Genomic DNA, 14,727 nt, shown 5'->3' with positions numbered 1-14,727 from the left:
TTTGAGCTTATTTATTTATTTGTATAATTTTTGTCCACACGCTTCACTCCAGCGTCATTATCAGTGGCACATCTGCATTTGCTGTATGTTGCGTTTCACTTTTGAATGACTTTTAATCAGTTTTAATGGAAGATAAACATATTCACGACTTCTCAACGTGATAATGGGGGGTGATTTTTGTAGCCCTGCCACTAAGCTTCACTCTTTTACTTTGTATTAAGTGATTCACCAAGAAAAAATAATTTTTTTAAGTACCTCCTCGAGTAGACTTTGTCTTCTGATCGAGACAAATACAAAGACTGAAAGAGTACTTTCTTGCTCATCTCTAGTTTCAGAGTAGATTTGTTTGAGTCTGTCGTTGACTGGCTCAGTTGGACCGGCGTGAACCCTTCATGCTGTTGTGTGAGCAGGCACAATCTAAAAAGATATATTTGTGCAAGGTGTTTCTTAATTAACTTTTGATCCAAGTCATTTCATTTCCAATTCCATTTTACACATTCTCAATTATTAATCCTTGTCTGTGCATATGGTATTGTATTCGTAATAAGGGGGATCACAGAGTGGGACGCAGTTCACACAGCACATATAAGTACAGCAGTGCTCTGTTAACAGGAGAACAGATCAGAACGTGCATATTTTTAGAGCTGTCACTGACAAAATAAACTCTTTGTGCAGGTGAGCCACCTAACTGTCACCTAACGGTTACATATACATGTTTTTTAATGTAGTTTACATGAGTGTATTGTCCTGCTTTGTGTCCACTCCTTCTGGATGCTGTAACGTTGTCAGAAACCTTCTTTTAATGCAGATTTTGTAAATATTCTGTGCGGGCCTCCCTCAGCGCTTTGCTCAGTTCTCCAGGGCTGTCATTAGGAAGAGAGGGGTTGAGAATGCCCTGGGTTTGGCTGTAGCTGCAGCACCAGACGCACAGCCAGCCTGACCCGCAGACAGAAATAGCAAATAAATTCAGCTGGATGGGCCCGCGATTGCTGCCAGCGATTGAGGTTAAGTGTCCTTTGGTGTATGGGGCCTGAGCGTAGCAGCAGTTCAGCCAGATATTGGTCACATGACCACACATACAGTCTGATTCTTTGGCTATATCACCATGGCAACCCTTCATTTCTTCTCAGCACGATCCCATTTCACCTGTCATTCTGGTAATTGGCTCTGAATTTTTCTGCATATCTAGAGAAAAAAGTCATGATGATCATAATAAGACAATATTTATGAACCGAACAGTGACAGGCAAGTGTAGGGAAATGGGGGGAAAAAAACTAAGCTTTCATTAGGCTAGAATATTAATGCAGCAACAGGGCTTTTTAGGGACTAATAAAGCTTGTTCTCCTTGTTTTCACAGGTTCCCGCTCATTGTGTGCATGAGCCACACTGTAGAGTGAGTCTGAGTTTCGATTTGGTTTTAATTGGGTCACCCTCTCCTCTCCTCTCTCCTCTCATGCAGCCTTTCTGTTGAACTCAGCTTAATTAGACCTACAAGATTGTGACACTACCAGAAACATATTATATCTGCTCTGCCTCTATTCCCATTGATGTTCTGTTTTTAGAAGTATTGATAAGACAAGCTATGTAATGACATTTGCTATACTGCTGTAGTCATTAATGGCCCCTCGGCCGGTGTTAGACTGTATGGCAGCACAGAGGAGAAATGGATAAAAGGTTTTATGGAAATAAAAGATGGTTCCTGAAGGTGGAGATAGCCAGGCCTAATGACTGTTGTGCCAGCTGCTCCTCATTACCAAGGTCACTGGCATGAGGACCAGCTGAGATCTGCTAAGTGGTCTATAGCTTTTAAACCGGCCATGAGGCCTTTTCATCAGCACTGCATCCACTGACACCATAACCTCTGTGAAACGCATAACAAACTCATATTTTCTTTTATTATCCTCATTTAAACTGGTTGTTGACATGTGTGCAGTCATGCCATATCATGCATGTTTATATTACATAGAATGCATTTTCCTGCTTGGACATGGTTGCCTGAGATACGTCAGAGATCTCCTATTAATTTTATCACAAGTATTTATTTTCTCATGCGCCAGCAGATATGCAACTTTATTTTTCTAATTTATGAGCTCCCTCCAAACCTCATTAGATTTTCAAATATCAACATCACAGTTATTTTACAGTGTTTCGCAGCAATAACAAATCTTCCCAACATTGTGGAGTTTCTGTTTAGAATAAGGACATAAAAACCAAACTATTCAGTCCTGCTTTAGAGAGCAAAAACAAGAAAGCCAAGCACAATGTTGGATTTATATATGTGCTGTGAGGAGGGGTGGGCGGTGTCAGTGGAATTAATTGATTTGCCCATATTTATCAGAAGAGAGTAAGCGCCTAATCCCAGCTTGCATTATTAAAGATAATACCACAGTGGTTTCTGCAAGACCACCACACTGAATCAAAGTCTGACATGGACTCATGATGTATGGATATATTATTCAGAGCATTGCATGGGCCTCCAAACAGTGCAGCTCCTTTATCTGCCCTCCCAGCTTACTGCCTCCTCATACATACACACGCATGCACACAACCACCACTCATCAACCCCTGGAGGGCACCTGTGTTTTCAAAGTAAAGACCACTTAGAGAATAGCCCCAGGCGTCTGAATACTGAAGTGCCCTGTGTTACACATTAGAAGCCTCTGTACAAGCCAGGAACATAAACACTCTCAATAGCCCTTGTCTCCTCCCAAGAATACCCCAAATACCTCGAAACAGGGGGAAAACCGCTTACACAGGCCAGAATATGGAACAGATAGTCCGTGGGGAGTTGACCACATTAAAGACCACTCACTGAGATGTGCAGCTCATCGGACAGTAACCTGGCCAAGAGTAGAAGAAGAAAAGCTGACAATCAGATTAGTCTTTTTAACATTTTGTCTTTGGCAACTGACAATGAAAGTAAATCGCTTTCAAGGACACCACATATACCTTGTGTGTTTTACAGGTTAGCGAATGTCTTAGTTTTTTAATATCCAAGCTTCTGATGGGGTGACACAGATGTTCTCAACACTGAGGTGCTTAAATTTAGGTGCACCAAAAGATAAAATGTGTAGGAGGTAAACAGCCACTCCTCCTCCAGAGGCAGACACGGGGTTAATGATCAGACATTTCATTCAATCCCCCAGTCGAGTAAATGAGGTTTGATCAGATGCCAAGAACGGGAGAACAAGCAGCATTCAGAGTCGGCTTCACAATCTGTCATAATGAACACTTTAATATTAAAAGAAAAACAATCCTATTAACAAGCGGAGAAAAGACAAGAGTTTTTCGGGGGAAAGCACGGAAGCTGTAATCTAAATTTTTAATGACCGTTCCTGCATGATGACTTTGTCTATGTATTTTGTCTGTTTGGAAGGGGAAGCGAGTCAGCGCTGTCACACTTAATTCAGGCTACCCTTTTGTGCTCGAGCAGTGGGTAAATAGCTCTGGGAGTCATTTGAATGTCTTAATAGACGTTGTAACTGCTCCATCTCTAAATGTGTTGAAATGGAGGCGTGAGGAATGGCATCATTAAGGTAATGTGTTCAGGAAGCCAATGAGTTGTGCTCTAACCTCTGCTGCTCAGCCTGAGATTCGGTAAGTGCACAATCTTAGGTCACCTTAATCAGAGAGAGGCGGCACTTACAAACACACACAAAGCCTCAATTACATCGGGAAATTGCTCTCAAATGAGTCGTACAACATGTCTAGCTGCTCTGTTTATGTATTCTTGTGAAGATTCTGTGTCTGTTGTGTGACTGCAGTTGTACAGTAGGTTTAGGATGTGTCTGTGCAGTTTTACTGGCCTAATGCAAAGAGAGGGCAGATATACATCACCTCCAGACAACAGCAGGTTGTGCTGTATGTTTAGGGAGGCCAAATGTAAAGCCAGGTAGTTCTTTCAGCTGTGACTAGCAGGAGCCTGAATTGAGAAGAGAGGGATTTTGGCCAGATGCATACTTTTTCTCAGCCCCAGACAGTCTCTCCGAGCACAGTAAAGCCTAAGATTTCGCTCTCCCTTCTCTTTTTTTTTTTGTCAACCCTGCAGCGTGAGTCAACAGCCATCTTTTCCCGCACGCATTTGTCCTTTAAAGTGTCTTCTCGCTGAGTTTGGAGGCGATCTGTAATGACCAGAGGATCTTGTGTCGTTTGGTGCTCCAATGTGTGTTTTGTTTGGGCTGAGGAGTTTTTAGTGATGAATTTCACCCATCACATACACCACTGTGGTTGACCAATGAGTTTTGTGAAAGCATGGCCTGTGGTGTTTTTCTTTAATAAGTCCAGAGGTGAGGCAAAGCAAGCACACCATCAGTCATCCTGTCAGGATCTTACCCTCTGATTAGCCCAGTATATTGGTGGAGATATTTAACCTGCCACAGTTGCCTACGTCACAGACCAGTCTTATCCTTCATGTAATGATTTATTTTAGCCACCTATAATGTTGTGTTTCAGGGGCGCCTTGGTAACTGGACGGGTAGAGTGTGTACCATAAGGCTCAGTCCTTACCGCAATGGTCGGGGTTCGAATCTGGCTCAGGCCCTTTCCTTTATCTCCCCTGCCTCCTCTGTGTTTTTAACTGTTAAATAACAAAGCGAAAACACTCCAAAAAAGTTGTATCTCTGCCGTTTTGTCTATTTCTTTAACAAGATACTTCTACTGTGTGACGAGATAACAATTATTCATGTCTTTAAGGTAATATTTTCAGTCTCTATTTATATAAAAGCATATTAAAAAATACCAGTTAAGTATTTAATGTGGTTCAAAATGTTTATTGTATGAGAAATTCATCTGTTTATGTACACATATTTGTAGAGCTGGACCTAGCACATTAGGCACCCAAGGCAAGCTTCTTCTGGAAATGTTGTTGTACGGTACATTTTTGAATTTCGGCAGTTTTGGCAACCCCCCCTCTGGTTGGCACCCTAGGCAGCTGCCTATGTCACCTATAGGAAGATCCGCCATTGCATATTTGTCTTTACGAGAACAATAAACACATTAATGGGATTGCAAATTGATGTAAGGCTTCAGCATAAGCTTTAGCTTTAGCATAATTGTTGTCGCAACAACCAATAAACCACCAGCTACAATAAGCAAAATGCACAGGCCTCCCACCCTGAACACTATGTAATGGGATAAGGAGCCACGTGACAATTATTTAGCAAGTGATCAAAGAAATCTAACAACATATCTAAACATGCTGGATAAATGATTGCATTCACATTTCATCACTTGGAGTAACAGACGCAGGATGTTTCAAACTTGACCAAACCTTGTACATTTTTAAACAAAGAGACCAAGACTAAAATTCAACAGGAACAGTGTGTCTTGTATGAACAAAAATACTGTAACTAAATCTCCTTTTATATACTTAACAAAGTTAAATAACATCCAGACTGTCTTCTTTGTCCCCTGCCCCCTGACACCTGTGTGGTCCAGCACAGCCCATGCAGGGCCAACCTGAACAGTGGCACTCTCGCCTTTGGGCCTCGGTTACACACCTCAGAATGGATCTTTATTTACAACACAGAACTCGGAAACAGCTGGTCAATCCATTTAGCCTAAGGCCACTGATTTGTTCGTATTTACTACAACAGCCAAAGAAAAGCCAGGGTATTTTTTCCTCTCTCCTTCCTATTGATCCGGCGCTTAGAAAATCTGCCCTGCTGTCTAAACACTATTGATCCCTCCCTCTCAACGACAGGCTCTCGCACCAGTGTATAAAGGGACTGGATGAATTGAAATTTCATTTCCGACAACTTGTTCCTGTTATTTTTACCCTTTTTTCAATAGTAGGGAACATGGGAGCTGGCGGGCCGCCACTCACGGAGAGTCGATCAGTGTTTGGCTCAGAGGGGAGAGGACGGATAGAGGTGAGATTGTTTAGATTACCCTAAGCAGGTTTTAACACCACTATGCCATAGACAGGTCCTGCTTTGTCACTTAAACCCCAGTGATCATATAAGGGTTTTAGAGTATGTTGGTAGCCAGAGTGGAACTTTTATAGTATCGGAGTGACCATGGACAGTCGGGATCAGGGGTGTCTGTCTCTCAGCTGTATTAGAAGCCAGCCTGGAGTCATGCAGCAAGTATCAGCAGCTCAGTGGATGTGTTGAACATACAGGTGGTTTTGCATCTTGGATCCCATTAATGTAAAGTCAGTGTATACTTAACCTCACCTCTGGCCAGCCTGCATTTGCCCATTACAATGCTCATTTCATTTTATTTTATTTCTCTTGAATTAAGTTTATATTGTTGTTTAATTTAATTAAATTTGATGTTTATTTTTGCAGGGACAGCACACAATTAAAAGGAAATGTACCAGTGCTAGCTAGCAGCTAATTTGCATCTGTTGTCCCTGGGAAAATAGACAAAAAACAACAATAGGACAGCAAATACACTTCATACAACAGCACAATACATAAAAGTCAATCACTTTGAGATAATAAATAGAATCAGTATAAATAAATACAAAGCAATCATTGGCGATGACACTTTTTTGCTGACTTTACTCACAGCTTTAAACGCTGCAAAGCTTCCTGAGTATTAAATATTTGTGTGTGAAATGCCACTTTCTCACTACTTTAACATTGAAACCAGACTGAGCAAAGGCTACAGCACCCAGTCACCCATAGTAGATGTTCTATTCCTACTGGCCTGCCATGCAGGGATAGGCCAGGCATCCTTTAAGAGAAAGGGGTGCAAGATCATAAATAACTTTAAATATCAGGCATGCATCATGTTGGATAGCAGCATGCTGGAGCTGTTAAAAACTTAATTTGCGCTTACTTGCATTTACTGTACATCAATATTGACTCATCAAACTTACATGACGAACTGAAAGCAAACGTGAAAATTGTGAAAAGGATGATAAGATTTTTTTCTGCCTTGAAAAGGTTGCTGCTCAGCAACTGTCTACTCCCAGATGTCTGCGTTTCTCCTCAAGCCCTTGAATGTGCGAGCAAGGAACAGTCCCTGCTTGCAGCTGTATTCCAACATGATGCAGTACAGGAATGTCCACTGTAATAGATTACCTATCTCAAGGAAGTTTTAAGTGTTTGTAAATTGATTTTTGTAACCATGGTTGCATGAACTGGAATCAATGGGTGCCTGGAGCATGAAGAACGAAATCAATCTAAAATTATTGCACGCTTTAGAAAAAGGTCAGTAGTAGTTGTTTAAAGTTAATGTGATGAAACATGGAAAGTCATTGGTGTGGTCCTTTAAATCACCAATACCCAGACTCCTTTGCAGCGAGAAAGCTGCTGAAGTTTTTAGGATGTTTTTGAGGTACCTCCCCACTCTAAATCTGCAGTGTGACCAACTCTGTCACCAGATAGCTTTGTATAAACTTTATGTTAGTGTACTGATTTTTCATCATTCTCCTGATGGTCAGAAGGGGAAACTAAGCTACAAGATATGTGATTTATAAAACCACATATTTTGGTATAAAATATGTTGACTACTTTTTACTTGATTGAAAATGTGACTCATGAAGTCAAGGAAAAGCATAAAGGAGAATTCATGATGTAGTAAATAAATAATAATGGCATCTAAAGAATCCAGCTGAACTTTTACAAGGTGATTTAAACAAATTGGTCCAAAATGTCTTTTGAACTCAATTTTTGGCCATTAAAAACTTGAAGGATGAGGTAAATTGCTTCTTGAAAGAAATAAAGTTTTTTTTTTTTTTTGTAATGGCAGTCAGTTTTACTTGAACTCAATTTTATTTGTATAGCCCAACATTAAAAATCACAATTTGCCTCAGAAGGTTTTATAACATATGATACACTCTGTCCTTGGACCCTCACTGCGGATAAGTCTTATTGGAGCAACCTGATAATAAGGAATTGCAATAGTCCATCCTTCAAGTCACAAATGCGTAGGCTAGTTTTTCTGAATCTTTTTGAGACAGGCAGTTGAAAAAAGTTGGCCTTTGAAGTTTGTTTTATATTGGAGTTAAAGGACATATCTTGACCAAAGATTACTCTGAGATTCCTTACAGTGGTGCTGGGGGCCAGGGCAATGCAATTTAGAGGGATGATATCTTTAGATAATGAGTTTTGGAGGTGTTTGGGGCCAAGTACAATGGCTTCAGTTTTGTCTGAGTTTAACAACAGGAAATTACAAGTCATCCAGGTTGTTATGTCCTCAAGACATGCTTGAAGTTTAATTAACTGATTCGATTCTTGTGTCTTGATAGATATAATAGATATAGATATATAGATATAGATATAATTGGGTAGGTTTATGGAGCAGTTTCTAATAGTGTTGCCCAAGGGAGGCATATATAAGGTAAATAGAATTGGTCCAAGCACAGAACCTTGTGGAACTCCATGACTTGGCATGCATGGAGGATTCATAGGTATAATTTGAAATAAAATATTGTATTTATTGTATTATATCTTGTACCGTCTAACATAAACATTGGTCCCATGTTTGCCTCGCAAAATTAGTGGATGGTAAAGAAAACTCAACCAGCTCTTACCACAGCTTCCACTTGAGTTATAAACACATCTGGATTAAAACACTGAGTTCAGAGGCTTCTTTAACCTTAAATATTATTTGTCCACGCTCACAGAGGTTGAGATGGAAATAGCCAGCCTGCACATGTAGGATGAGTTTCACAGTGCCCCACATAGAGTAAACCGTCCAGTAATGAATTCTGGTCCATCTGGCACACCACTGTGTCCAACTCTTTAACAACCATTACAACAAGATAGAGTGATACATAAAAAGGGAGGTTCTGTTTTAATTAACATCAATATTCATGTAATGGTCATAAAGCCGGCCCACATTCCATTTCAAGCTCTTAATGTTAATGCATATTTTAATACATTATCATTGCCACCATCATAATTCTTATTATGATAACTGTAATTATTAGATTTATGCCAGAATTATGGTTTTGTTCCCTGAGGGCACATATTTTGCAGGGAATCCAATTTTTCCCTGGTGTGTAACGCTCCCAGTCTTTCCCCTCCAAAATACTGAGCAGACACTGATAAAGATAAACACACAAACACCCTAGTGTGTCTGCTGCTGTGCCTGTAAAACACTCAATCTGAATTGCATATCCGCCTTGCCACCGAGCTTGTCATAAGCTGTATTAAGAAAAATGGTCACACGGTTTGACATAAATTGGAAAATGACATTTGGAAAATGGGCGCTGCTGTGGAAATTAGAGATATTAAAATTATAAATCAGTGTCTGGAAGTGCAGGGGGGTGTGGTGGCTTGCCTTTTCTCTTTTTCTGTCTGCCTCCCTCTCTATGTTCATCTCTCGCTCTATTTCTCTCTTTTTCTTTCTCTCACGCACTTTGTCTTTTGTGCTTTCTCCAGAGGCAGTTTAGGGTCGGAGCCCAGAAGTCAGTCCAGTAAAAGTGGTTTTAAATGCAGCCACACACAAGTCTGCCCCAAAGGGACGATCCCACCCTCTCATCTGGCAGTAAAAGTGGAGGATATTGTGTATTTGTGTGCGGCGTGCCTGTCTCTCTGTGTCTGCTGCAGCTGTATCTTGTCGGCTTATTGCTCGTCTCTCTTGCCGTAACCTGCTAATGGATCATCTGTGAGGTGTGATATGTATTATGCAAAAGTAAGGTGTGCTGACACCTTCAAAAACAGACAGCTTCAATCCTCTGTGCGCCTCACCTCTGCTCCCTCATTCCTGTCTGTCTGTTGAGCAGAAGGAGGTGAAGAGGCAGAACGAAGAACAGGTTTCTGAGCTACAGGTGCAGAAAGACCAGCCAAAGATGCTGCTGCAGGATGAGAGGCAAGAGCTGCAAAGAAAGGTCAGTGGCCTTCCTATTGACCGAAGGCGCACACACACACTCACACACACACACACACACACACACACACACACACACACACACACACACACACATGAATACACATATATCCACACGACTCTTTTCCTCAGGAAAAGTGAAGGGTTTGCCACTACATATAAGTGCTCATGTGTACCTTTGGCTTCAGTTCATCCTTTCTTTTGATTGAGCTCAAAAAGGAAAGCAAGAAAAGGCTGGCAGTGCTGTGGGCCTTCATGCTTTGACCTGTTGACCTCCTCCTTTTGAGAGAAAATAAAAGTCCCTGCCTTAAGAGGAGCTGAAGCTATGCCACATATGCTACCTTTAAGATGTGGGTCAGCAGCTCTTTTCATTGGCGTTGCAAGAGGAAAACATTCAATCTCTTCCTCGTCCTTGAAGGATGAATGTTACATTCATATATACCCCTTCAGTGTTTAGACAGAGGTCACATTATACAGAGGACCAATAATGTCTTCTTTCTAGGATGTTTTTTTTTTTTTTTTTTTTTTTTTTTGATCAAAATTTTATTTCAATTTTCAAATTAGAAAAAAAAAACATGAGTGAATAATATCAAGGCACATGGTGTGTACATATACAATACACACAGAAAATAAAATAACTTAAAAATATATAAAAATGGTCAAAGTATATCTATAAAAAATACTAGTACGGGCAAGGGCATTGGTCGACGACTCACCAACATTCAACACACACAAGGTGCAAGAGAAGAAGAAGAAGAATACACATACATACATACATACATACACACACACATAGACCTATACATATATATATATATACACACATATTCATATATATCTTGATACATATACACGTATATGTACATACATACACATACACATGCACATGCATTCTATTCTGATGTAATACAACTCAATAATCCCAGCTACTATTGATAAATTTAAGACAATATGAGATATATATTCTTATACACAAAACTCCTTGTGCTCATTGAAACAGCTTTCTAGGATGTGAAGAAGAGGAGGTCACCCATTTACGAGCAATCACTTCCTCAGACCTGCTTTACTCTGCCTCCACGACACATCTGCACATGTATTTCACTCTTTCCAGTTTGAAATTAGATTTCACTCGTAGTGGTGATTTATTATTATATGGTGTTGACTTGTAATGCTCATTCATGCCTGCAGTCTGCTCTGCTTACTTTTCTTAACACAGTGGGCCCTTAAACGTCAGGAAAAACCTGGTGTAGTTAATGTTCATTAGGCTCATGGATGCTATACATTATGAAGTTGGACAAATCTATGTGAGTGTGTGTCCCTTAACTGCCACTCCACCACCACCCAGCCGACCGCTACCCTCCACTTTGGTATTTCAGCGCTTTTATTTACTTCTACTTTAAATTTCACCTGCACTCTCCGTCCTAATATTAAAGGAGGCATTCTTGAGGAGGTCAAGTGACGAGAAGAGGCACTTTGTTTTGTTAAAGTTTTAGATGCCACTCAGTAGTCAAGAGGAGGGTGTACGTGGGAGGTGTCGGCGTCCCTGGCTGTGCCACTCATGAAAAGAAGAAGAAAAAAAACCTTGTCAAGTTAATTTGAAGTGAAATGGCGACAAATGAATTTTTTGAAAAGCCACATTCTCCCACTGATATAACACTGGAATGCTAGTGAAAAAATATATTAATGGAAAGTTTGCATCTGTGTCTGTGTGTGTTTGTGATTCATACTAAGAAAGGAGAGATTTAAGGAGTGCTAGCTGAAGGACAAGGTCTCGCCCTCCAGATTTTTTCAAAAGCATAACTTGCACACAGCAACACACACGTGCACACAGACACACACTGATTTCTGTCACCTTGACACTCACAAAAGGCAGTTAAAAAGAAATCTGTTTAATAAGACCTCACGCTTATCAGACTCAAGATCCAGTTTATTGCCAGGTACGTTTTCACATACAAGGAATGCACATGAATATAGAAGTAAACAAAATACAATTAAGAATATTAAAAAAGTTTCTGAAGTTGGATGGGCAATAAGACCAAAATGACCTTTCCATAATGTGGCGTCTCTGAGCAACCAAATTAAATTCACCTCTGTAGCTGATCCTTTAATACCATGCGGTGGATTAAGGAACTTTTCATGCTGCTGTTTGTAACTTTATTTGTGTGAGGATGGAGGTGTAAAAGAGCTTGATTGTCCTTACTGTTTTATCGTGACTGAGAATCAGAAAGGAAGATGCAAAGAAAGAGGACTTCCCATTTCCATGAACAAACGCAAGGAACTGACTTGAATAGAGGCCTTGCCTGTGTCTAAATGTATAGGCCTCTGATAGCCAAGCATAGGCCAGGAGTTGTTAAAGAGGTCTTCAGGCCCGTGCTGGATCGCCATGTGTGAGGTGTGTAACCAGAGGCGAGTGTTGAGCGCTGAGATGATGTGTTTTTACAGCGCAGTCTTGCTGTGCTTTGGGATGGCAATAAACCACGGCCTTCAAAGCACAGCCAAGCGCCACTTACTGCTGAGTGCTTCTCTGGTGGTTGGACGAGATTACTCTCAAAACAAAGTGCAGACAGGTTGATTAATAGAAGGGTCTGCAGAGGTGCGTGCCGCAGTATATTTTCACACCCAGCGAACACTCGTACATTTCATTCGCATGGACTTTTATGGGATGATCCTTTCACTGTGTGAGTTTGTCACTTCATAAAAACGGTCCCCCCTCTTTGAGTGTCTTTTAGTGAAAACTTATCAGAGCTGTTACAGACGTGTTGTTTTAATGTCGAGAGAGCGCACTGTGACTCGAGAGGGCAGCACGGTTCACAGACCATATTTGTCCATAGCAGAATTTGGGGTGTCGAGCCTCTAAAAATCTGCACCATATACTCCAAAAATCTTTGTGCAAACTGATATGAATGCGAATTAGATTCATAAATAATACTCTGTTTTGCCATCTGGCTGACCAAAGGGATTATTGACCGATGCCGCACTCCTACTGAGACTGTTTTTGACGAATACTGTGCCATAGTAACTCCCATGCTGACCTGGTCCTCTGTTTGCTTTCAGGTTGCTTAGTCCAGCTTCACAGCTGGGCTGAGAATGATGAACATGAAGAAGGATCTGGGATGTCTATGGAATAGCGAGCTGCAGGAGAAGTAGAGAAGCTGTCTGGCCTTCTGGAGGACGAAAGAAACCTCAGCGTGGTGGCCCAAAACCGCAGGACCTGGTAAAAGACAGAGACGAAGACTGTGACAAGGACAGACAAAAAGGAGACAGCAGCAACAGGGCGGGACCTTCAATCTGGATGAGATGGCCTAGTCTACAGCAGTAATGACGAGAGGGCTCGGGGTGATTGCAGTCGTGGAGGGGAGGTGGTGGGGGGAGCTGGTGGCAGCGTGCCGTGCGGTCACCCCCTCATCACATCAGATCACAGGGTTCTAATTAACTTCAGCACCGCATCAGACTGCAATCAGCAGAACCACAGAGGAAATGAGATTTTTTTTTCTCCATGGCGCTCAAAAGCGTGGCGTAAAAATGCATATTAGCCTTGTGTTTTTAATTAACATTTTGTGCTTAGGAAGCATGTTAACAGTATCCCTTAATGAGCTTTGTGGAAAACGAGCCACACAGAGGACAAAGGGCAACTTCCCCCGTGTTTGCTGATGTGCTGTTCTTTATTCTAATACAATGAGATTAGTAATCACTGTTTAACCCCTCATTCAATATTGCCTCCACATAATCCCCACCCCTACCACTGTCTCGGTAGAATCGGACATTAGTTGTGATAGAGTGAGGCCTTTATTTATTAGGGTGTTGAGTCGTGGAACGGAGATCTGTCTAGATTTGGACTTAGTTTACTGTGGGCATTTGTTCCTGTTGGACTCCTCACCCATTCATCTACACAACATTATCCTCACACCACTGTTGCATGGTCTTGAGTCCATTTGTTAAGTGTTATTTTCTACACACACATGCAGAACTACCTTTGCAGCTTCAAAATTAATGGATTTAACCGTATTTTTCTTGCAGAAATGTGAAATATTTGGAACTGTTAGGAGCTGTGTACATGTTCCTGCAAAGACCTCATTATTCAGGTCCCCATACTTGGTTTTTCTAGTGCTGGAAGGCCAAAACGTGTCTGAGAGCTCTCAAATAACAGTTAGTTGGACCTTGCTGCTGCTGCTGCTGCTGCTGCTGTTGCTATCTGTCTTGATTGATTTCTCGTTGTATGACCCTAGCCTCCACCTGCTCTTATTACCATACCTTGTTATGGCATCTATGCATTTTGTGTATCCCTTGTCTCAGTGATATGTGTCTGCTCTGCGTAGCGCAAAGGGATTTGTTGCAGTCTCCAGTGAGTCCCTGTGCTGCTGTTTAGATTTGCTGGGGAATGCCCTCATGAAAACAAAGCCAACAGAGTATAGAGCCAGTTACGCTGGAAACCGTCACCCTCTGATATTAGTGTCTCTAACTGAACTGTCAGTCTCTTCGTTGATGTAAAATCTAAACTTTGGGCTGTCCCAGAGAAAACTTTATTGTCAGTTACTAGAAAATTACTATTTTCTCATAGCGTCCAACTGTTCCAATAACTACTCAGTACAAGAATTCAACTTCTGCCTCCTGCAGGACTTAGAAAACATTGTTTCTTTGCGAGCGCTTGGAAGTATTTTTTTTCCCTTCTAACGACTTGCTGAAATTTTGGAGATCCTGTCAATGGCTGCCAGCTCCTTGCCGGTTTATTTATTCCCTCTTGCATCTGACTGGTCAGTTATTTGTTTTCCACAGTGTCCTTGTGTGTTATAAATGGGACAGGCCTGTCACTTCCATGCTGAGAGGATGTTTTGAGTTCCTTGAGAGATTTTTATTTATTTAATTTTGTTAGAGCAGAGCAGTGAATAATGCATCTCAACCTGCTACATGTACTGTTTTTATCATTAGCATGCAGCCCGAGTT

At 41.2% G+C, this 14,727-nt stretch overlaps 1 protein-coding gene across 1 annotated transcript in view; it reads left to right on the top strand.

Annotated features, from left to right (window-relative positions):
* LOC126393718 (uncharacterized) overlaps positions 1-13,669 on the top strand; it is a 148,779-nt gene extending 135,110 nt beyond the window's left edge. Inside the window, exons 7-9 of the mRNA XM_050050024.1 lie at positions 5,791-5,870; positions 9,683-9,787; positions 12,841-13,669. Coding sequence (XP_049905981.1) covers positions 5,791-5,870; positions 9,683-9,787; positions 12,841-12,849 — 194 coding nt within the window. The 3' untranslated portion in view covers positions 12,850-13,669. The remainder of the gene's footprint in view (positions 1-5,790; positions 5,871-9,682; positions 9,788-12,840) is intronic.
* The last annotated feature ends 1,058 nt before the right edge of the window (positions 13,670-14,727 follow it).

Source organism: Epinephelus moara, chromosome 1, assembly GCF_006386435.1.
Source record: "Epinephelus moara isolate mb chromosome 1, YSFRI_EMoa_1.0, whole genome shotgun sequence".
In the NCBI taxonomy this organism is placed as follows: Eukaryota; Metazoa; Chordata; class Actinopteri; order Perciformes; family Serranidae; genus Epinephelus; species Epinephelus moara.
This window is presented reverse-complemented; position numbering and strand designations above follow the sequence as displayed.